General features: G+C 31.1%; 4 protein-coding genes, 1 long non-coding RNA gene and 1 other non-coding gene across 12 annotated transcripts; 3 read left to right on the top strand and 3 right to left on the bottom strand.

Moving 5' to 3' along the window:
• Positions 1-2,636: 2,636 nt before the first annotated feature.
• On the bottom strand, positions 2,637-4,536 carry Rcd-1 (Required for cell differentiation 1). Its single transcript, XM_035083580.1, has 3 exons — positions 4,210-4,536; positions 3,627-4,021; positions 2,637-3,036 (listed from the first exon to the last, which is right to left on the bottom strand). The coding sequence occupies exons 1-3, from the start codon at positions 4,534-4,536 to the stop codon at positions 2,835-2,837; spliced, it is 924 nt and encodes a 307-aa protein (XP_034939471.1). The 3' UTR covers positions 2,637-2,834.
• A 383-nt stretch (positions 4,537-4,919) lies between these two features.
• Positions 4,920-6,773, top strand: HDAC3 (histone deacetylase 3). The gene is made up of 2 exons (XM_035083676.1): positions 4,920-5,157; positions 5,275-6,773. The coding sequence occupies exon 2, from the start codon at positions 5,333-5,335 to the stop codon at positions 6,632-6,634; it is 1,302 nt and encodes a 433-aa protein (XP_034939567.1). The 5' UTR covers positions 4,920-5,157; positions 5,275-5,332; the 3' UTR covers positions 6,635-6,773.
• Positions 6,774-6,943: 170 nt separating this feature from the next.
• LOC118067107 (cytospin-A-like) lies at positions 6,944-15,119 on the bottom strand. 6 transcript variants are annotated; one of them, XM_035083671.1, is made up of 10 exons: positions 14,983-15,119; positions 14,417-14,847; positions 12,897-13,478; positions 11,977-12,432; positions 11,209-11,644; positions 9,931-11,073; positions 9,107-9,301; positions 8,857-9,033; positions 8,359-8,747; positions 6,944-7,762 (listed from the first exon to the last, which is right to left on the bottom strand). In XM_035083671.1, the coding sequence occupies exons 2-10, from the start codon at positions 14,819-14,821 to the stop codon at positions 7,673-7,675; spliced, it is 3,873 nt and encodes a 1,290-aa protein (XP_034939562.1). In that variant the 5' UTR covers positions 14,822-14,847; positions 14,983-15,119; the 3' UTR covers positions 6,944-7,672. The 6 variants fall into 6 exon arrangements, with proteins under 6 accessions (XP_034939562.1, XP_034939561.1, XP_034939563.1 ...); XM_035083670.1 differs by lacking the exon at positions 14,983-15,119 and having other exon boundaries at positions 14,417-14,974; XM_035083672.1 differs by lacking the exons at positions 14,417-14,847; positions 14,983-15,119 and adding an exon at positions 13,752-14,045.
• Positions 15,120-16,169: 1,050 nt separating this feature from the next.
• Positions 16,170-18,074, top strand: LOC118067110 (uncharacterized). The gene is made up of 4 exons (XR_004690319.1): positions 16,170-16,306; positions 16,384-16,626; positions 16,714-17,053; positions 17,136-18,074. It is a non-coding gene; the product is annotated as an uncharacterized lncRNA (long non-coding RNA).
• A 116-nt stretch (positions 18,075-18,190) lies between these two features.
• TRNAC-GCA (transfer RNA cysteine (anticodon GCA)) lies at positions 18,191-18,262 on the bottom strand. Its single transcript has one exon. It is a non-coding gene; the product is annotated as a tRNA-Cys (tRNA).
• A 689-nt stretch (positions 18,263-18,951) lies between these two features.
• On the top strand, positions 18,952-23,743 carry LOC118067065 (slit homolog 1 protein-like). Of its 2 annotated transcripts, XM_035083603.1 has the most exons (4): positions 18,952-19,105; positions 19,280-20,984; positions 21,412-22,217; positions 22,647-23,743. In XM_035083603.1, exons 2-4 carry the CDS (start codon positions 19,536-19,538, stop codon positions 23,419-23,421), a joined length of 3,030 nt encoding a protein of 1,009 aa, XP_034939494.1. In that variant the 5' UTR covers positions 18,952-19,105; positions 19,280-19,535; the 3' UTR covers positions 23,422-23,743. The 2 variants fall into 2 exon arrangements, with proteins under 2 accessions (XP_034939494.1, XP_034939493.1); XM_035083602.1 differs by having other exon boundaries at positions 18,952-20,984.
• Positions 23,744-23,747: the final 4 nt, after the last annotated feature.

The raw sequence follows: 23,747 nt of genomic DNA, 5'->3' as shown, positions 1-23,747 counted from the left end.
AATCTACTTCTTACTAAAATTATATTATTTACAAAGTTATATACAAATGTAAAAAAATATTGTTAAAATATTGATGCCAAAGAATATGAAATTATTAGATTAATTATTGTCTATAAATCGTATGTCTGAAATAAGTAAATATTGTCTGGCAATGGTTTTGTTGCAGGCTAAGTGCGATGATAATTTTTCATTGAACATCAACGTTGGTTCTAGAACAAAAAATAAAATGAAATTATTTATTGTGAATCAACATCTTGAATTATTAAAAAAAAAATTAACTTTTTTGAGTTAAATTCATTACTTTGATTTATTTAAGACAGAAATAGAAATCTACGTACAAATAATAAAATCCGACGAAATTACTTTGAATCACACTTTTTGCTGTGGCTTCGGTAGATGAGATGAATAGCAAATGATGAAGTACATGTGGTCGAATTCGAACAAGAACTAGTCTAGTTCAATTATCTTCAGTTTCTGCTTGCAAAGAGATCTTAAAAAGTTTTACTTGATGTCACTTCAATGTATAACTGTATGAATAGAGTTTTGAAGAAAAGATTTCATAGAAATATTCCCGCAGACAAGACGAAAAACTTTACTTTTGATCCGTTAATCACCATCAAAATATACACATGATAATAAAATGCTAATACCATCTGTTTATGTAGGATTTGCATTCGTTCTAGTTCTCTCCATTTCAACTAAGGCAGAGAAAAAACTTTTCTCTAATAACTAACTATGCATGATAAATTAAAAATTAATACAATTTATGCACGATTTTACTGAATGTTCATATCAGAATAGTCAATTTTCATCTTCTCAAAGCAATAGATTTGTAGTAATATTTTAATATCTATCTTTTTATCAGTGAGCTTTCTAGTCTAGTCGATATAGTTTGAAAAAGGGTGAAAATTAAAAATCCATTAAACATTAACCGATTTTTCTCATTAGGTTATTTTTAGTGACAGCAGATCGAGACATGATTCATATAATTTTCAGAGCTTCACATGGAAAAAAATGAATGTACATAAATAAAAAGTACCACTGTTTTTTTAAGAATTGATTATAGTCCATCAACAAATAAACTTTTTGAATTTTTTTTTTAATTAAAGGCCACATTTATACTAAATGTATAAAACAACTTAGTATTCACTAAGTGCCATTAGTTCCTAATATAAAAAAAAACTTATAATGATAAATTATGATAAAAATAGAAAGTGTAACTGAAATAGAGTTTGTTTTTCCTTATTATTTTTACTGTTTTTATTTTTCATTTACTTTTTTTTGTTATTTAAGTTGATCTAGTTTTTTTAAACTAATCCACCTTGTTTTGTGGTAGCTTTTATAATACTTAAATAGATAAATAAATGGTACCAATTCATTGATGTGGCAATAAATAATATGTATTTTCTTTCAATGAATTTTTGACCAAAAATTTTTACGCACAATGCTTATATTGAATTCTTAAAGAAAGTTGAAATCCTTTTCGATTTACATGTTAAAATATACATGGTTTTTCCACAGAAACAGTAGTGTTTAACAAGAAAAGTTTCAAATCATTAAAACATATCAGTGATTATTAAATGAAATTCAAATATACAGGCAGTGTATAAACTTCAATTACACTATAATTTGATCAATTCAATCAAATAATAGCACACATTACTACTAGACTAGCATAATTAATAACATTTTTTAGCTCATACATTTTTTTATGCTTTCCAAACTGTCTAAATAAAATAATACAACATATTTGAGATAATTAATAGCAATGTTAGTACATAATAAAGACTATCATAAAAATAAAATATAGAAATTTTTGAACATCAAGAATAATTGTTTCATCGTCGGTTGTTAATCTTAAATGTTCAATGTTTATTGTACATAAATAAAGTCAAAAAAATTCGAGAGATTTTTATATAACTAAATTATTATTACTTTCTTTCTAACATTCCAAATTAATTATTATATGATCGCTCTTAAACTTCATAGTTCATAAAATAGACTATTACACTGGATAGTTGCACCAGTAGTTGATTATTCAAATTCAGCATAATCAAAAAACTATTCTGTACATTTTTTACTTATTAATCAGTCAACTATTAGTGTATTCATCCAATGATCAAGTAAATTTCATTCACATTATATAAACCAAAATTTTTTATCATTCACATCTTAAAATAAACTCGAAAGCAACTAAGTTGTTTAATGATTTGATAGAGTCAAATCATCGATACGCAGAATTCTTAATGAAAAATATAATTTGAATTTGAATAATCTTAATGAACATTTTATTTTATAGTTTCATAATTTATCATGTAATAATATCTTAAACTTATATTTATATATTGTATTATGTAATTTTTGCGTTCTTTAATATATCTAATAAAATTTAAGTATTGCTATCACTAGAAATTTGGCTAAGATGTAATTAGAATTCTATATAAAAAGCATTCTTTGAAAAATGTTTAAAACTTTTTTTACATAATAAATGGTATGAAAAATTTCTACATATTTATCAATTATTTGGAAGCTTTATGATAATTTTTATAATATTATGATGATACAAACTAGAAATCTCAATATATTTTTGACAAAAAATTGCAAAGAAAACTTATAAAAATATTTACTATCTCATATACATATAAAATTAATAAAGTAGTGATAATCAAAGAATAATTTTTCATTATTTTGTAACTTTCATATTATACATATATAATTTTTTATCATATTGATGCAAAGGCTTCCAATCGATATTCAAATAAGTATTCTTTAACTTTTTTTTTTGCTAATTATCTTCCAATTTTACTCCATTATCGCTCATTAATTAATATAAACTATGAAGTTAGTGGTGACATACCGATTGTCCTAGGATCGGGTTGAACTGGTTGAGCAGACGGTCCTGTTTGTGGTCCAGTTTCTAAATTTTTCAAAAGCTGATTCAACCAATGCTTTGTTGATTTATCTTCTTGAAGACAAGTGGCAAATGTATTATCACGAAGTTGATCAGGTAAACATTGTCTTAGCGCCAAAAGTGCCCTGTAACAATTATTTTGATTATATTTTTTTTACATTTTTTATAAACAATAAAATTGCATAATACGTTATCGTTGGAAATACTAACTATTTTGAACTACTTATGAACAACAAAATTAATATTGATTATTATTTTCATAATTTATTACAATATAGTATTATGAATAATTAATAAATATAACCCATTATTACATGATACAAAATATAAAAATCTCAGTGAAACAATAATAAAAAAATTTCTAATATAATTGATGATTTAATTTTGTTTTTTTTTATTTTCTGAGTAACAATTAAATTTGTATGCTACTTTTCGGTGACTATCATCGCCGATTTCAACCAAAAACAAACTACAAAAAGTATTTTATTGTCATGATTTTTATAAAATGTCGTTGTACCAATTAAAAACTTTTTTTAATTTGTATGATTTTAAAGTTTTAACTGGATCGTAAACTCTAATTATTATTAGTTGAGTTTTAAAAACTTCATTAACCTGTCAACAGCTTATTAATATTTAATGCACAATCAATTATTTATTGACTATCTAACAACTAATCTTGAATGAAACCTTATAAATTATAAAATAATATAAATACCTTGGGTTATCGGAAAGTCTCAAGTAACATCTGACAACATGTTTAAGTAATCTTGCAGATGGATCTTTTGCCAGTGACAAAACCATTTTTCCTAATATCATCGCAACATGGCTAAATCTATCATATGTTTGACAGATATACGATAAACCACTATCATCAAGAAGAATTTTTTGTAAAATAAATGTAGCTACAGTTTTACTAAGTTCAGAACCACTTTCCATTATCCTCAAACACAAAGGTATTATTTCAGTTGTTAGCAAAAAAGTAATAACTTCTTGTTCATCTGTTTTAACAAGAGCACCAATTACTCCAAGACTCGTTAAACGTAGGTACTCAAAAGGACGTGTTTTGTTTACAGTATGCAAAAATGGATACAAAAATAAAGGTACATGTGCCTGAAATAATTAAAAAAATATAAATTTAATTGTTGAACATAATTGATTATAGCTTATGATAAAAATGACGTGATAATCAAAATTCTATATTCATAAAATATTATATAAATTTTAAATTTAATTGAACCCTAATGACCAATTGATTGAAGTTAAGGTTAAGTTGTGATTTAAAAACATATATTTAGAACCTGTAAAAATGCTGAACGAGTCTCTGGATGACTTGCAACACATTGGAGCAGAGCAAGAGCATTGCAAACCCTATTACTTTGATGAGCTGTAAGGGTAGCAGGATTAATCGCTGGATAAATATTAATTATTTCTTGAAGTAATGATGCAGCAGTGCCGAATGAATGCCACAACATTGGAGCTAAGTCTGGTACAACTTCTCTCTTTTTACTCAATTCTGACAAAGCATTTTGTCGGGTTTCAGGATTAGATAATTCAACGATCCATGTGTATACTTTTTCACGATCAACACTAGCTTGAAGTGCAGCTGGACTTTGTTGAGAGCTCATGTTTTACAGATTTTACGTTAATTTACTAATAATTGTTGAAAAATACCATAACCATTCCCATAAATCCTAATTTCATTCTTTTTATTACAACTAATCAAGTATTATAATGAACTATCAGTAAATATTTATGTACAAATAAAACCGAACTTGTGTTATAATCGTTTTGAAGCGTTCAAAGTCATAGATTTATTTTATTGCAAAACATCAACTCGTACGCGTAATACAGCCATACACCCTAGATGGAAGATTCCCGAAGCTTAAAAGTTTAATCGATAAGTTATTAATCGAGAGTTTACTACACTACAAAACCATACTATGATAAAAAGAAATTACAGTGCCATTTTAATCAAGAATTTACACTGTAGGCTGCGTAACAGTTGCAATGTTGCTGTTCAATATCGAATCGAAAAACTTGTGTCAAAACTAATTATCACATCCTAATTGCTACTTCAGTAATAAAGAAAATTAAATTTAATACAGAATATTTAATAAAATATCTCAATTTAACTGTTAAGTTATTAAATAATAGAGGTATGAATTCCGCGGCTAAGTTTCAAATTATATTGAGCTTAGGTTAGGTGCAATTAAAACGGAGCACAGTAGCGTCCTTTCAACTGTCAAGTAAGTTTATTTAATTAAATGATTTATTTAGTGCCGGATAAAATTAATCTTCAATAACAAATAATTATATTACAATAATGAAGAATAACTAAACATAATGTGACTTATTTTTTACAGCATTAAATACTACAGTAACACTCAGAGAACAATCTGGAATTAATACTCCAATTTCAAAATGAGTTATAATAAAAAAGTTTCGTATTTCTATAATCCAGATGTTGGAAACTTTCATTATGGACCAGGTCATCCTATGAAACCACATAGACTTTCAGTGATTCATAGTCTTGTTTTAAATTATGGCCTTCATAAAAAAATGCAAATTTACCGGCCGTATCGAGCATCTACTCATGACATGTGTCGCTTTCACTCAGATGAATATGTTGAATTTTTACAAAGAGTAACGCCACAAAATTTACAAGGATATACGAAATATCTCGCTCACTTCAATGTTGGCGATGATTGTCCAGTTTTTGAAGGCTTATTTGATTTTTGTTCTATGTATACTGGAGCTTCCTTAGAAGGTGCAACAAAACTTAATAATAATTGCTGTGATATTGCTATAAATTGGAGCGGTGGATTGCATCATGCCAAAAAATTTGAAGCCTCTGGATTTTGTTATATTAACGATATTGTTATAGCAATATTAGAACTTCTGAAATATCATGCTAGAGTTCTTTACATCGATATTGACGTACATCATGGAGATGGAGTTCAAGAAGCATTTTATTTGACTGATAGAGTAATGACTGTTTCTTTCCACAAATATGGTAATTATTTCTTTCCAGGCACTGGAGATATGTACGAAATCGGAGCTGAAAGTGGGCGGTATTATTCTGTAAATGTTCCTTTAAAAGAAGGCATTGATGATACATCTTACGTTCAAGTATTTAAACCTATTATATCTCATGTGATGGAATTTTTCCAACCAACTGCTATTGTACTCCAATGTGGTGCAGATTCACTAGCTAATGATCGTCTAGGTTGCTTCAGTTTAAGTACTAAAGGTCATGGTGAATGTGTTAAATTTGTAAGAGATTTGAATGTGCCTTTATTAACAGTTGGAGGCGGTGGATATACTTTAAGAAACGTAGCTAGATGCTGGACTTATGAAACATCACTACTTCTTGATGAACAAATAAGTAATGAGCTTCCTTACACAGAATATTTGGAATATTTTGCTCCAGATTTCACGTTGCATCCCGAAGTAGTAACCAGACAAGATAACGCTAATAGTAAACAGTACTTGGAAGCTATTACTCGTCATGTTTATGATAATTTAAAGATGATACAGCATTCACCAAGTGTTCAAATGCAAGATGTACCATGTGATGCTTTACCTCCAGAAGCAGATCGACAACCAGAGCCTGATCCTGATTCAAGACATAATCCACAAGATACAGATAAACAAATAGAGCCGGCCAACGAATACTATGCCGGTGATAAAGATCAGGATAAAATGGATGGATCTCAATCGTGATTTCAAAAAATTTTTTTAATATTTGTAAATAGTGATGACAATGTTCTAATGTATATACTTTGACTTATTACAATAATTGTAAAATAAATTATAAATTTTTATATATATATATAATAAAGTCATAAATCTTTAATCGTCATATCAATATACATTAGGTAAATTAATTACTTTACAACAGGTTGCTTGATTATAATGGGCTATAGAAGTTATTAATATAATATTATTACTACATTTACGATAATTAAATAACGATGGACGATGTCAATCAAAAAAATAACTGCAGCAAAAACAATAACACTGTAACATGTACTTTTTATGGTTTACTTTACACTATATCACAGAGTTCTCAATTATTATATTGGATTACCTTTTTTTCATCGTTTAATTATTTATTTAAGTTATGCGAACTGACCAAAATGTAATCCAATAATCAAATATTATCGAACTCAATTATTCTCTGCATAAAATACTAAATGTGACTAATGAAATAAATTAGATATCTTAAATTAATCAATTCAATTCCTTTACAACATTATAACTTTACAAAAAATTTGTCAAAAAATAATACATTAGAAAAATACTAATATATATACATATATCGAGTTACATAAATACTTGAACTTTGATTATTAAAAAAGTACAAGTTTTTTTTTATAATTCAACCATTCAAATAAATTGTTTAACATCATTTTGTTTTTTTTTTTACTTATTTTCATTTGCATAATTGCATGCTATATAGTTTTAATAAATTATCATCGCAATATCTGTAAATATTTATACAATACTCTGTTATTCAAAATTTTAACTCGTCGATCGATGTTGTTTATCAGTCTCATAGTTGAGTTTAATTTTTACTTTAATATTTTAATTAGATAATTAATGGTTGTTGCCTCTAATAAATTCTCAGTTGAATTCTATGATGACACTCTTACTAGTCTGCGAGTGAATTCGACTTCTAAGTAATTCATTTCATCAAAAATTTGATTGACTAGATGCCATCGTTCTCTACGTGTCAAGTAACATTTCTTCTTTCCACACCTAAGTCTCAAAATGCTTGTAAATACTTGTAACATACGTCATTACTTGCTGCCAATCTGGACGTTCTAGTTGGCACATGTCTCCGATATTCTAAAAGAAGAAATACACATTGATACTAAATAACTAGTGATATCTATTTCAAAATATTTATCAACATTAACTACTTTTAAAACCCGCTCTCAAATCTATGGAATTTAATTACATGTTAATTACTAACAATTTTTGTTAAAGCTAGGGAGCAATCCCATCTATTCTAGAAAAATTTTTAATTTTTAGATTTTTAATTTAATTGAAAGTTTATGCTTGTGTCAAGTATAATATTTTTTCAGCTTATTCATAAAGATTAAAATAAATAATAAAATATATAGTTATTTATTAGAAAAATTCTAGTGATTTTCAATCAAATTTTTAATTAATTTTTTAAAGTCACATGTAACATAGCATAATATTAAAATTTAAAAGAATAACCTGTAAGAAAATTTAATTTTTTTTTGTACAATTCATAAAGCTACTGACCATCCTTAGAATTAAAATTTTTTATCGATTGAACTATTTTAATTTACGATACTCTAAACATTCTTTTTACCATCATTTAATCAAAACCAAAAATTTTTCATTATTTCGAAATAACAATGGGCAAAATGAATAATTATAAGAGAAAATAAATAAAAAAATGTTCAACTCACCAAAGTCGTTGGAATACCAACACTTTCAGCTGCAGAAAATGCCAATGAGAAATTTCTTCTTTTCTCAGAAGGAGTCAAAGAATCATAAGGTATTTTATCAGGTAAATATGAGTGCAGAATAGCACAAAGTGCCAAACCATCATTCCAAGAACTACTAAAATTTGTAATATCAATATTTCGGTAGCCTTCTGTCTTATTTTGACACCACTTTAATAATGCATTCCGTTTAGAACCGCCATTCTTGACCAGTCCACAAAGAGGATCCTTGCCAGAAAGGTCAGTCACACTATTACGTCGTACAAAATCAATTGTTTTTACATTCAATGCTGCTGTGTCCAATAATTCTCCTGGACTCAAGCTGACTACTGGTACTGACACTTTTTGTGACTCTAGAATAAAGAAATACAGAATTTATTTAATTTTATTTGCTATTCACTAAATTACTTATATATATATATATATATATATATATATATATCGTTTAAAAAATAAATTTACCTGAAAGTGTTAACTTTTTATTGCTCACAGACTGAGTTTTATTGTTGTTAGCCGGATTTGCAGCGCAAATCAAATTGTTGAATTGTTGCTGATCTCTCAGTGGAGTCTTCAAAGACAGAATATCATTCGTTCCAATTGAATTTAAAGAAGAGGTTGAACTACTTCTACTACCAGGCCCTGTATAATTAATAATAATGTTTAAGAATTTTTTTTAATTATTCCAAAGATGTGAATAAAGAAATCTACAAACCAGCTTTCGCCTGTTTAGTTGCATTCTCAATACTTTCAATTAAACACTTAACCGATAGTCTGGAATCTTGACGAGAAATGTTGGCTTTCCGCCGAGCAGCTATTTCTTGTTGAACACTAGTTAACACACTTTGTTGCGTTTCTGTTGGTGTACTAGGTGGTCTTTGAGCTGAAGGTGATATATTTTTTTGATTAACTGAAAAAGTAATTGTTACGTCCTTTAATAAATATTTTGACTTGCCTTTAATTAAAACATATAGCATAGAAAGCAAAAAAAGTTTAAAACAAAAATAAAATTAAACACATTTAGAAATAATCTTACGAAACATGACATTAGAACCTCAAGCACAAAAATAATTTTTTAAATTAACATCAGAACTAAAAAAAAGTTTTTAGATAATTTTCCTCTCAAATAACAAAAACATGGAATAAATTCAATTAAATATAGATATCCTATCGCTCTAATAATCTATAAATATTTTCATAAGCTTGGTTCATAGTTCGTAATTCATTTTGAAGGTAAACATTATGAAAATCAATAGATTTTCAAAGTTGATACGATAAAAGCTTGTAATTTTAAATGAAATATAACAAATTGCAAAGCATATCTGTAAAAAAAACATTATACAATTACATAAGCAGACAATTTAATAATAAAAATGATTGATGATCCATGGGCGTACATGTTAGATCAAAATATAATAATGAATGACCGAACTATCTTGTCACATTGAAGATAGAAATAACATTAAAGATTATAATAGTTTCCCATTTGACCCCGCTTTCAAAGCATACAGGGAGTTTTATCTATTGGCGACGACTTACGGTCGCTTGCTCTTCCGGTTACTCGTCCTCGACCCGATTTAAGTTCCTTATCTTCCAAAATAGATTCAAATTTCTCTTTCAACGAAAGAGTTCTCCCTCGAAATGAAGACCTTGGACTAATTGGCTCCCAAGAATGTCTCATTTCTACTGGTTGTTTATTTATTTTTTGAACGTGAGTAGAAGATTTTACTGGTGAAATCTCCTCATTTTCTGTTTTTGTTTGTTCATCATTCTGAAAACGTACAAATTTTCTACATGCTGGCACAGGATATTTCATGACGTTTTTATCCGTATTAACATTTTCTTTATTATTATTATCTAGAATATTTTTGTGATTGGCTTCTTCCTTGAAGATATCATCTTCGAGAGTATCATCACCATTCGATGGTTTTGGTTGATAAATGTTTGGATCAATAATTATATGATGCTTAGAATTAGTTGAATGCGTGGTTGTATAATCATTATCTTTTGGAGATTTGTTAATCAATATTGATTTTAAAGTTTTATTTTCTGAATTTTCTGAATCATCGTCACTTTTTTTGTATCCAAGACTTTTTTTTTCAATCACATGACTCAATTTTGAAGAATCTCCTTCTGAATCTGCTTGTTGAACACTGTGATTATCATCGTTTTTATTTTTATTTATTTTTTTAGATTTCTGTTCTATACTTTCTCGTAATATCTTTGTCATTTCAGGATCAACGTTGAATCGTAAATCATCAAGAGATCGTCCGATGTTTGAAAAAAAATAATCTCTTGGTACAAAAAATTTACTGTTTGACACATTGATATGATAAGAATTATTATTATCTGATTCAATGCTTCTTATATCATTCAATTTTAAATTATTATTCTCTTTGGCATGTAATTCAACTAATTTAATAGAATTAATTCTTTTAGACGTATTTTCATCATCAATATTAGGACAAGATAAATACCGATACATTGGGATGTTTTTCATCTCTTCATCCATCACTTTTTGGTCATGTAAATCTTTAGATTCAAATTTCTTTTTCACACTAAGTTTTAAATCATTTGGTTTCTTTTTTAGAATTGTCCGTCCACGTGTGAGAATGACATTTTTTTTGTCTGTTTTTGATTGCGGTGAAGCAATCTTCTGACATTCACATCTCCTTGATTTTTCTTGTAGAATTTAATTTAATACAACGCCAAATAAAAAGAATAAATAAAAAAAACAAAATGAATAATAACTGTAGCGATAACAATAGTAAAAAAATATCGACAAAAAGAAATTGATTAGAATTTTTAAATTAATACCTTTATTGAGCTTTTCCAGTTGAGCTTCCAGTGATCGCAATCTATCTCGTTGTGTTTTGTTCTCCAAAACTACACGTTCGAGTTCAGATTGGGCTTCTGTTTTAAAGTCATTCGCTACCCGCACAGTCATTAATAAATCATTTTGAAATTGTTCCCATTCTGCACTTTCCTCTTGACGTAACTTTCTTTCTTCAGCAAGCGCTCGTTCTAGTTCGTACTGACGTAATTGAGCTTCTCTTTCTCTTCTTTGAGATTCACTCAATGCAGCTTTAAGTTCTCTTTTATCCTCTAAATGTCGCTGACATTGAGCTTGAAGTTCTGCTAGAGAATCACGAACCAGTTGAAGTTCCGCATTTACGGATATTTTTTCATCTTTGAGTTGACTCAGACGATACTCTAAATCGTCAATAGCTGATTTGGCATTGTTTCGGGTAACCTGTAATATATTTAAGAAATAAGTAATAAATTCAATTACACAAATATATTGCTAAAAATATTAATAAAGTTATTTGATTAATGATAAGAAAAATTATATCGAAATTAAAATTTGTTTTTTTGATTTCACGCTTGAGAGAATAATTAATTAGAATAATAGTGAACCTTGACTTAGATATAATTTTTAAAGACTTCATTAATTAATTTTTCTACACGAACTAGGTTAAATGTTCCATGTTTACTTAGTTTAACGACTTAACGACTTATTCATTAATCAAACACATCTTTTATATTTAAAGTAACAGTAGATAACTATAAAATATAAAAAAATACTTTATATTCCTCTTGTAATTGTGAATATTGATCTTTAAGCCGATCATGATCACAGTGTGAACGGGCTAATTGTTCTTGAAGAGCAGCTGCTTGCGTTTCAAGAGTATCTTTTTCTCTTCTAGCAGCATCAAGTAATTCATCAGCTTCACTTTTGGTTTCCAGCTGCCTTGACGATTCTAATTCTTCAATTTTAGCACGTGCATTTTCTAATAACGTTGCAAGTCTACTAATCTCAATATTTCTGTTTGCACTTTCTTGTCTGGCCTCTGCTAATTCAATGTCCAACTGCTTTCTCTCAACATTACTAGCATCAACAGCTGATTCCAGGAAATGAACACGTTTTGCTAACCGTTCTGATTCATTGGCACTTGTTTCAGCAGATGCACGTAAACATTTTAATTCTGTTGTTAATTCTTCTTGCTTTTGGAGCAACGATTCTCGTTCTTCTTGAGCACTCTGATCAAACATAAATATATTTACATTAATATTTCATGAAATATTTCAAATAATTATTATTAAAAATATTAGAAAAAATGGTATACAATCATATTCATCTTCAGTTCTAAAATATGTTTACTAGAAAATGGACACGTTAAGTTTCAAAACAGTATTACATAACATTTGTCATACTGCTTAAAACCTTTATCCCTACACTGCCACACCTGTTAATGCACTTTTATCTCACATTAAAAGGTCTCTTGAACCTTGACATCATTTTTTATAATAATATAATTACTTTGCTACTAGTAATTAATAACTTAATGAAGTTTCACGGTAGATAGTAGGTAATAAACTTAAGCGTTAAATTTAAGGTTATTTTCAAATGATGCAGAACGTTAAATTAAATATTCAAATTAGTTTAACGCTTACTAGATAATTATTGTGTCAATAGAGTGCTGAACAATAAACATATAATTTACCTTTAATAAATCTACAAGTTTTTGCTCTCTTTCGGTATTATATCCTTTGGACGAATCTTGAGGTTTTTCTTCTCTCAATAATAAACCTTGAAGAGTATCAACCTTAGATCTTGAGTCTTCTAATTTTTCAGTTTGTCTACAAAGTGATTCAAGAAGGACACCTTTTTCTTCTGTAAGTCTTTCATTATCAGTTTGGAGTTCAGTTAATTGAGCTTGTAAATCACTAAGTTCTTGTATAGTTGCTTGTAATTCTTCGTTAGTTGAATAGTGAGTTTCTTCCATTTGTAATATTCTATCTTGAAGGCAAGCAACAGAAACTTCTGAAAGTGAACTAGATGAATGTTTATCCCATTCTGGAGTAGCACATCTTGGGTTATCGGGAATTGCGTTGGATGTAGCTGCACTAGAGTCGTTATGAGCCATAGCAATGGGAGCAGAAGCGTTGTTGTGTAATCTGGAAGCATCCAGTAATAATTGTTGTTTTTCTGAATCTGACAAGGGAGAATGAGCAACATCACGAAGACGAGCGCGCAAAACTTGATTATCTTGTGTCAGTCTTTCAACTTCTAAACTGTGTTGTTCCTGTGAAATAAATACAAATAATTAATAAATAAATAAACACACCGAAAGCGTTTGAATGTATACATGGTTATCATCACTAATATCAGTCACGTAATAATCTAGTTTAATCTAATAAATGGCCGAGTTAATAGTAAGCTGTCACGAAGTCAGGGTTATGTTCATACCGCGACGTAACAGTTTCATCGACATTGGTGCCTCACACTTGACAATTTTCACAAGTTACTGACGAAAATAGCGGTACAATAGGTTAAAAGAAAATTCCATTAGATTTACCGTTGCAGTTGGTGATAAATAACGTTTTTTCATTTCGCCTACATTCGCGATCACGCTTCCAACTCTCCTTCGACGACGACGCGGTATGTAGACAAATGTATACCAAACTCAACCGGTAAACATTGTCGGTAAACAGCATTTTGACGCAATCCAATCTCCCTTCCCGTGCAGCAGCTGCTTTTCGTGCAACCGTTGCTTCGTTCATCGCCTTGGGGTGAATTCAGTGGAATGCGGGGAAAAAAGGGGTCCGCCATGCAATGAATGACTGGCTACTATTCACTCCAACGGCATTAAATATACGTTCTTGTATTCACATAATAATAAACAGGTGTAAAGATTTCAAGACTTTTAAATCCATAACATTTTTTCTTTTATCTTTTATCATCGAACTTCGATTTTTAAAAGATTTAATTATTTTATGTGAAGAATGTAATTGTTAGAAGAAAATTCACTGATTCATGCTTGGAATTAAAAATGAAAAAAAAAGTAAAGTCATGAAGAATAATCTGATAAACTCTTACTTCGATATAGAAGCTATGTTTCATGAACTGATAACTTTCATTAAGAAAAAATAAATGAGCACAAATAAATGGCAGATATAGTGAGAGGCAATTGAAAAATAAAGAGGATGGAAGGCTATCAGAAGGGACCAATAAACGCAATACCTTGAGAAAGGCGAGTTCTATGCGCAGTTCATGAAGTCGTTTAGCATCAGCCGATGTTTCTCGCAAGTTAGCCTCAAGTCTCGCACGTTCTTTGCGTAAAAACTCAAGCTCGCGCTCGAGCTCTTGCATCCTAATGATAGAATGCTTTCCACTATTTTTCATGTGAGTTTTGGAGCTGCTTTTCGTGGTGTCTTTATCAGCTGGCCAAGCACCCGCCTGCAAATTGTCTGCTTTGTTCTCCAATGATGACACACTCGGCGCCTGACGTTGAAGTCCACTTTGTGCCATCTGTCCCTGATGTCCGGTTGACTGTTGCTGGTGCTGATGATGTTGCCCTGAATTTGATTGCTGGTGTTGCAGGTGGCTTTGCTGTCCTCTTCGAAACAGCGATTTGAACTTCATCATGGTCACTATCTACTCTAAACCAAATCCTGTCCCAATCACAATGTCAATCATTCGTCAATGAATTTTTTCACTTTATTTTTTATGAAAATTGATATTTTTCTAAATGATAGAAAATTATTATTATTATAATTTAAAGTATAAGTTAGTCTAAGTATTATTACCAACAGTTCTATTTTTATCCTCTTTAATCAATCATTCATATAACGATATGTGATGTCAATGTACTGATGTTTAATCTCTAATGAATACAATTATTTTTGTACCAATTCATTTTAATCACTACATATAACGTACTCACTCCATTACAACTTAAATTTGTCACTGACGAACACGTCAACACCAATTTCTTATCGCTCCATTCGTAAAGAGATAACGAGAAGAATCGACGCCGCACTGTGGAGGCGGTTGTGAATGCCAACTGCTATTTCATTCCTTGTATTTGATTTCACTTAAGGAAATTTAATATACTCGAAATTGAGAATATTCACGTAAACCTTCGATGAATTCACCTCAGACGATAAGTAACACTTATGACCAACTCTTATGACAAATATTTAAAAATAGAATTAACTTTTTCTTCATCAACTTCTGTCGTCATGAAACTTGAATAAGATTTTTAGTTGCTTTTATCATTGATTACCATGACGTATTAGTTTATAATAATATGTATATTGTTATAAGTTGATTTATAAATAAAATGTATTTAACGCGCGCCAGCACGTTTGCTTATAAAACGTCCGTGACCACTTGTTGCTGCACCAATAAGGAGTGGAACGCGAGAGTAAGCTGCTCATCAGCTTTCACAGCAATCGTCCTGAAGAAGACTAACAATGAATTAGCTCGAAGAGTAGAATTCTAGTCACCGTGACAGTCTTGGCTCATCGCTTAAGTATTCCGTCTATTTTCTCTCACCAACTAATATATAAACTAGTGATGGCGATAAGCATGTTGAAGAAAAATAATCAAATATATTGTGAATGACGAATGGTTTTTTAAGTTCTTCTGTCGTTGAGTGCATGCATACAGAATTTCAGGGAAGGGTCCAATCGTTTGGAAGAACCGAAAGAGGTCGTTGACAACAAGCAAACTAGTCCCAATTGCCCAGTCTTATCTACCGTGTCTTCAATATCATGTGTAAGATACTGACAACGGAGGTTTTCAGTTTATTCCGTTGTTTCAATTGTTTTTCTACGGTGAACATAATTGCGTTTCAGTCAATTCAATATAATGAGAAGTAATAATTGCGGTTAAAATTGCACGTTTTCCAATGATTCACTACCAACACGACCCGATCGACGACCGTTCGCGTCGAAGACTGTCGAGGGGACTGATGTTGCGACTGGAATAGCTTGAGTTGGCGGCGCTGAGAGAGGCGAGCGGTGTGGAACCAGCAGAGGGCCAGACAACCAACTAGCCAGCCCAGTTAGCGACGGGACTTATGCCCGCTATATGCACATATGTTGTAACGTATAACCATATACCTATGTAAGTACATAAGCATATTCACATATTGCCTGTCTCTCTGCCCTTCCACTAACTTGTCATATGTTTCATGGAAGCAGGAGACCATTTTTGACGCCTCCAAAGGCTCTATGACCATGGAATTATGCGGAAATCACGTGAGATGTATGCATTTATTTACTGACTGCATTTAATCGCTCAAGGTTTAGCTGCTTCACTGATAAGATGGGAAATTGATCAGATTGTTAACACGTGTAAGATGTGATCTTAACGACCGGAAGTATGACGTGATTGGAGTAGTCGACGTCACTGATGCCTAACGGGACAATTAGAGAGTCTGAAAGGTATATCAGATTTACATCTTATTCTCTACATGATCATGAATTTTACATGTAAACTTTAACATTAATATAATAATATTTGTCATCAAGGCGTCATCATCTGCTGTAGGTTGTATTGCCATTCAAAGAGATGAGGTCGATGTGTAGGTGTTGTCATGGTATACTATTATGAAACCACACAAATAGTGTACTATGATATAAGTGGAAACATTTGCCAACTCTACTAGTTCTTAACTGTGTGTATTACACAAGTTAAACCACAAGCAATAATTAAACTGCAGTATTTATTCAAGAGGGGAAAAGATATGGACCGTGGATAGCGGCTAACACTTGGACTTGTCGGGTTCTGAAAACTTGAAAGGAACGATGAATAATGCAAATCCCGTCGAAGGTCGCGTGTGCTCCTGATCTTGATATCGAATGTCTTTACGTGAGTTCTATAAAATATATGCTTGCATACATATATATGTGTATATCTTTTATTTTCTTTCAAAGCATTTTCTTTTCTATAGGTGTTGATAAAACCGAAAGGAATGTTATTCTCAAAAGAATAACAAAAATTTCTCCAAGACAGCATTCAGCTCTTCACACAGCAATTGTAGGATGAAAGCTATTAATCCTATAAGCATGAGGGGAAATGTTTTCAACCATAATTGACGAGCTGTGTGCCTTGGTTGTTATCGCAGCTGTACAACGACGCACTTATCGTCTTATCACTAGCTGCTGTCGACTTATAATGTATTCATGAAGACATTCTACCTACGTAGGAAAGTCAATCATCACATATGTCTTATTCAATACTTAACTTATATAGTTTGCTAAAGGATAGCGGTTGCACATACATGGCTATCGTTTCACATGTAGGTCAAGAAAAAAAATAGAATTAATAATTTTTTAGATTTAATTTATTAATTTAAACAGTCTTTATTCCCTTTTATACATTAAACTATGTTAAACTATTAAATGTCAAAGACTTGGTAAGATTTATAATACTGTTTTTACTTTATGATTTGTCTAAACCATATGTTAGATATATAGAAATTCGATAATCTTCATTTCTACGTAGTAAACCTCTGTATGAAGTCAATTCAATTGCATTGAATGTCCCTCCACCATCAGGCCTTTAAGCTGAGAATAATGACTATATAATACAGAAGTAAAGTTATGTCGACACGCCCTTAGGTCGCAGATGAAAAAAATTTATCGTCAAAAGTTGTAACAGTTTGTCAAGCGTAGTAGTAAAGTGGTAGTACTTGTTTTGAACACATATATGTATGTGTACATGCAGTAGAACTATTCTTGTATGTAACTTAATTGTGCTTTACATCATAGCGGCCAAGTACCCCGTCATGATCTCGTAATATTGCGACAAGTGGAGGCTAAATTAATCTGTTATCTCATTGGAATTTATAACAGTCAAGTTCACACTTGAAAGTGAAAAGAAATTCCGATTATGTAATTGTATGTAATAACTTTCAATTTTATTTGTCATAATAGAATGTCATCTTAATTACTTGATTGTTTATTAAAGAAAGAGGAGAAAAAAATCAATTAGACTAATAAAAATAGGGGACACCCGGGTTTGAACCGGGGACCTCTCGATCTGCAGTCGAATGCTCTACCACTGAGCTATATCCCCAGATGCGAATAAAATGAATTTTGCACTAATTTAAACTGATCGTGATGAGTCACCCGTGAGCTTTAATTAAGAACTAATATCTTATCGTTGAATTGTGTATTAATTATATCTTAGTAAAGAAAAAATCAGAGAATATTAAACAATGAAAATTATATGTTGCATTAGATAATATCTGTCACACACCCACATGAGTAACTATGGAAAATTACGTAAACACGGAAGAAGCTTGATGCGTTCGTAGGTGGTAATAAGCATTAAATTAATTTAAAAGAAAAAACAAAAACATAATGTATAATTAAGTTGTTAACAAAAAAAGATAATGATCATTGACTAATGTAATTTGTCCAAGTGGATCAAAGTCTCATATCTACCATCATCCATCCGAAGAGCTAATTAGTGCAGTTCCAAGTTTATCTAGGCTATCGGCGGTTAACTAGCATGTGGCTGTGTTGCAGACTTTTTACAATTCTCGTGTGTTTGTACTATAGTTTTCTAATAGCACTAATCAAGTAGTGGCAGGATAGCGCGAAAAGTTGTTTTGCCAAACACGCGCTTTGCACTACTGCTGCGCTAGCACTACACACATGCTTCTAAAGATAGAGCGATGCTGATGCAGGGGAAAATCTGACCTTGTCCTTACGGGTTTATATAATAGCGTGGCTTACTCGCAGAGCGGTCAGTCGGTCGATCGTTCGCCCACTAATCGTGTCAGTTACTATCATCTATCATCGTTCAATTAGTATAACATCCGGGTGTGTCACATTGCTTTTAGAGCCCTTCCCTACTTCTCAAGGATCGATTTCTTCAAAGGTATCCTGAGCCTTCGACGATGATACAGTCGAGGTAGGGCAGTCAGACGCGTACGAGCAGTAAAACAAACAACACGTTTAGTTTATTTTTATTTATCAATCATCAATGGGTGCCTAAATAGAATAAAATATTGTGTTTGACAGTTTTACTGTGTATTAAGATGAATTACAAAAGATAGTGGGATTGAAAATAATTACTGTGTTTTAGCAAAACATGTCCATGGTTGGTGTTGTTCTAGAAGTGCGAGGGTGACAGCATCACAGAGAGGACCTTGATGCTACTAATTCGGTGCAAGCAGTGTTGCATAACTTGAAGCCTTCATATCTGGACAGCCTTCACGAGTTAGCTAGTAATCTCTTAGTTATTTATTTGAGCCGATTGTTCATCTATCACTGATCTCAAGGACTTTAGCTGGAGCACAAAAATTACTAATCAGTACCAAGGAAAGATCGAAATAGATTTAATGATGAGAAACAACGTGGTGATTTATTTAACACTTATCTTGGGATTACTTCTGACGGCACTTCCGGTAATTGAAGGAAAATGCAGTTTGGCACCACTTGATGCTGAACGCCGTCAAGAACGTATACTCGCATACGTCTGTATTCATGGAGATTTATCAGATCTTGATAGTGTTCCAAATGAAGCAGAGTGGATTGAATTTACTGTTGCACGGTTACATTCAATTCACGCGGATGCTTTCTCTAGGTTTTCCCACTTACGTCGACTCACTTTCTACAACTGCGAAATAAGAGATATTAGTTTAGATGCTTTCCGGGGCCTAAATGATTTAGAATGGCTTGTTTTATCTAACACCAAAATGACAGCTGCTAAAGCTGCAATGTTTAAACATATTCCAAACTTAAAAATGTTGACATTAGACTCGGTGGGTCTTATTTACGTAGAACCGGAAGTATTTGAAATTCTCAGTAGACGTCTGGAAATCTTGAGTCTGAGAAACAACGATTTAGATTGCCTACCTATTGATGAACTTCGTACAATGAAGAGATTAAAAACTGTTCGGATTGATGAGAACCCTTGGCTTTGTGACTGTCGACGTGCTTTATTAGCTTTTTTTGAGAAGCGGAAAATTAAACTCGACTCACCAGAAAGTGAATTTAATCATTACAATCGTCGTAAACGTTGGCATACTCAATACTACAATGAGACATTTTACAATTCCAGTAGCATTGAAACAAGTACAAGAGTTTATGATTGCATGGCTGTATTAGAATATCCACCACTTCCACCCGCAAAACCTCTTTCTCATAAATCTTCTAGTGATTATAGTTATGATTATTCTTGGCAGAAGAAAATTGAATGGAGAGAAGCTACTGCATTAAGCATTTCATATCTTGATCGTCTACCTGATGAAATCGGTTGGATAGAAATCTTCGATATGCGTATTCAGACAATAAGAAGATATACTTTCTTCAGATTTGGTAATAGCCTTCGAAGTATTATGCTGAGAAATTGTGGAATTGAATACATTGAACCAGAAGCATTTGCTGGACTTCATAAACTTCAACGTTTGACTATTATTGGTGCTAAATTACCTGTCGTTCAAAATCATTGGTTTACTGATCTTACAAGACTGACAGACTTAATTCTTGAGCATGATTTCATTGAAAGATTTGAATATGGTGCCCTTGATCGCCTTCGCAATTTAAGAAGATTAGACTTGAAATCAAATCGACTTAATTGTCTTCCAGTTGAACATCTTGAAGGTCTTACCGCTTTAGAAAGAGTTGAAGCTGGAGAAAATCCTTGGCGATGTATATGTCGACAACATCTTGAGAGTTATCTCTTGAAAAGACGTGTAGGATATCAAATTAGTAACAGTCGAGCTGATGGAATCGGTTGTATTGATGATAGTTCCATTGCAAATATCCATCCTAATGTTAACATTGAGGTAAGTATTTCCTGTAATCAAATGCTTTATTTAATGTTTAATTTATACATTAAATTATAGACTTGACTCTCTAACGTATAATTTATAATAAATGTAAGTTAATGTCAAGTAAAAAATTTTTAATTCATAATATGAATAGAAAAAAATCATTGCATAAAATTGATAATGATGAATAGATTAAATCATTGAATTCATTTAAATATACATTCTATTTTTAACTAACATTGTTATGATTTCTGCAAAATTAACATGTTTTAGAAAAAAAAGAATATTGAAGATATTAAAAAACTAATAAATAATTGAATAGGTTTTATTTGATATTAAAAGATTTATTCTACAATTTAGAAATCAATTAGTTAATGTAGTATCTATTTTTGATTCAAAATCTGATAATAAATAATAATAATATTACTTAAAATAATTGCAGGATTTCTACAACTTTACTACTTCTGGAAGGGTTCGCTGGAGTTGGGGTTATGAAATACATGCTCAAAAACCAACACGCCCTCCTCCAACACCTGCGCCTCCAGCCGTTATAGAGACTAGACCACCGCCATCACCAGTTGTTCAAAACAGCGAATGCCGAGCCGTTTCTCCTCAACACTATCATCATCATCATCGTTACAATAATCTTAGGGGTCTAACATATGTTTGCTCTCGAGGATCACTTGTAGATCTTCAAGAAATTCCTTCAACGGTTGAGACTATAATATTTTCTAACTCAGTATTTCACACATTAAAATCCGATGTCTTCCGAAAGTTCGATGGTTACTTGAAACGACTTGAGTTCCGCAATTGTGCAATTCAGAGCATCGATGAACGAGCTTTCTCAGGCTTGCATAATCTTGAGAACCTCGTAATTCGTGATAATGACATTGAAGTAGTACGTTCAGAGTGGTTCAAGGAAATTAGAAATTTAAAACACTTGGATTTAGCAAGAAATAACATTGGAAGGATCGACAATGGTGTCTTTGATTGTGTTCCTTACCTCGTAAGTCTAGACATCTCAGACAATGTAATGAATTGTATTGGAATTGAACATCTAGAAAAACTGCATTATTTGAGAGAATTTAATGTCGCTGGAAATCCTTGGACTTGCCTTTGTGCTACACGGCTCGAGAAGTTGATTGAAGATCGACATATTTATTGTGACCGCGACTGTTTAAAACCTATTCTTCAAGGAGATGCATCGTCAAGCTGGGGCGGATGTTCTAGTGGAAATATCAAAATTAGGTAAATAACTTTCATCTCATGGATTCTTTAGAAAAATAACTCATAAAATAGTTCCAAGAAAATATTCTTTCTTTGACATGTCAAAAAATATTTTTGAACAGTAAAATTTAGTAGGTGACATAAAATTATAACGAAAACTTTATCATAATTGGCTATTCAAAAATATAATAGACGATGATTTCTATTGATCTAAATGAGTTTTTTTCACTACTATTCAGTAGGAATTTTTACGGTTGTCTCCATAAAAATTAAATTATTTTTCTATTGCCATAAATTTTGTGTTGCCTTTGTGAGATAAAATTTTTGATGGCTGAAAAAAAATAAAACTAAATATTTCAAAACTTGATTAATTAAATAAAAATAATAATTTATTCATATAATTTAATTGAAAAAAAATTCAACAAATTTAACAGACATCTCTTTTTACAGCCAGGAAACAGTAAAGCCGCCATCAACAACTCCGTATCCAGATCTTCCAGATCCATCAAGGCAAACAAACGCAAGCGGCACGTGCTATTCAACCCACGAGCATACTCACTATCATTGCAGTAACGGTGATGGATTCATTACAAGCAATATTCCCAGCTACGTACGCAGCATCGAGATTTATGATAGTTATTTATTGCATCTACCAGCTGCCAGTTTTGCAAGATTTTCTAATCTCACTGAGCTTATTCTACGAAATTGTTCACTCAGAGACATCGACCCACGTGCTTTCGAAGGCCTGAATAGACTTGAAAGGCTTATTATACAAGACAATCGTTTTTCCGTAGTTCGTAATACATGGTTCAAAGACTGTGGAAATCTTTATTGGTTAGATTTAAGCAAAAATAATTTAGTTGAGATTGAAACTGGTGCTTTTGATGATTTAAAACAATTACAATACCTCAATCTTGAAGATAATGCGTTTGAATGTATTTATACTAGTTGTTTTATTCACTTACCACGGTTAGACACTTTGGAATTTGGTAGAAATCCATTGAAATGGAGATGTTGGCAAGAACTTCGACAATTTTTAGAAGTTAGAGCAATTGGATACACATATTGGAAATGTCCTCATGACAGTAAAGCATTAGTTCGTACTTTACAAGATGAAAAGAAATCAGGTTTTGGAGGATATAATGCTGGAAATCAAAATATTAATAATAATGTTTTTAAATATATAATTTTTGCAGTTATAATGAAACTTATTATTAGCTCTTAAAGAGTAATGTGTAAAACAACAATTGTAAGACTAATTTTTTTCTTCAGTAAAGCTAGAGTACTTAGTACCTGATACGAGTCATCTCGATAAAATTACTAATAATACTAATTTAATTACTTAATGCTTTACTGAATTATATTTTTAATTATTATTATTATTTATTTCACTATTAATTAAGTCATTAAACTATGCTTTATAACTTCACGATTGTTTATTTGTGTAATAAATTATATGAAATTGAATCACTGTAATGATGATAATCACAAATGTACACCAAAGAAAAATGATTGCGCGAGAATTAAAAAGAAATACATAATCATAACTAA

Source organism: Chelonus insularis, unplaced genomic scaffold (assembly GCF_013357705.1).
Source record: "Chelonus insularis isolate UGA/USDA-ARS -01 unplaced genomic scaffold, ASM1335770v1 contig_35_pilon, whole genome shotgun sequence".
Taxonomy (NCBI): Eukaryota; Metazoa; Arthropoda; class Insecta; order Hymenoptera; family Braconidae; genus Chelonus; species Chelonus insularis.
This window is presented reverse-complemented; position numbering and strand designations above follow the sequence as displayed.

Coding starts and splice junctions, on each gene's coding strand:
- HDAC3 (XM_035083676.1), top strand. CDS start 5,333: ATGAGTTATAATAAAAAAGTTTCGTATTTCTATAATCCAGATGTTGGA.
- LOC118067107 (XM_035083671.1), bottom strand. CDS start 14,821: ATGATGAAGTTCAAATCGCTGTTTCGAAGAGGACAGCAAAGCCACCTG. Junction 9,034..9,106: donor AACTAAACAGGCGAAAGCTG/GTTTGTAGATTT, acceptor TTAATTATACAG/GGCCTGGTAGTAGAAGTAGT. Junction 8,748..8,856: donor TAAAAAGTTAACACTTTCAG/GTAAATTTATTT, acceptor TCTTTATTCTAG/AGTCACAAAAAGTGTCAGTA.
- LOC118067065 (XM_035083603.1), top strand. CDS start 19,536: ATGATGAGAAACAACGTGGTGATTTATTTAACACTTATCTTGGGATTA. Junction 20,985..21,411: donor ATCCTAATGTTAACATTGAG/GTAAGTATTTCC, acceptor AAATAATTGCAG/GATTTCTACAACTTTACTAC. Junction 22,218..22,646: donor AGTGGAAATATCAAAATTAG/GTAAATAACTTT, acceptor CTCTTTTTACAG/CCAGGAAACAGTAAAGCCGC.
- Rcd-1 (XM_035083580.1), bottom strand. CDS start 4,536: ATGAGCTCTCAACAAAGTCCAGCTGCACTTCAAGCTAGTGTTGATCGT. Junction 4,022..4,209: donor CTCGTTCAGCATTTTTACAG/GTTCTAAATATA, acceptor TAATTATTTCAG/GCACATGTACCTTTATTTTT. Junction 3,037..3,626: donor AGACTTTCCGATAACCCAAG/GTATTTATATTA, acceptor TAATTGTTACAG/GGCACTTTTGGCGCTAAGAC.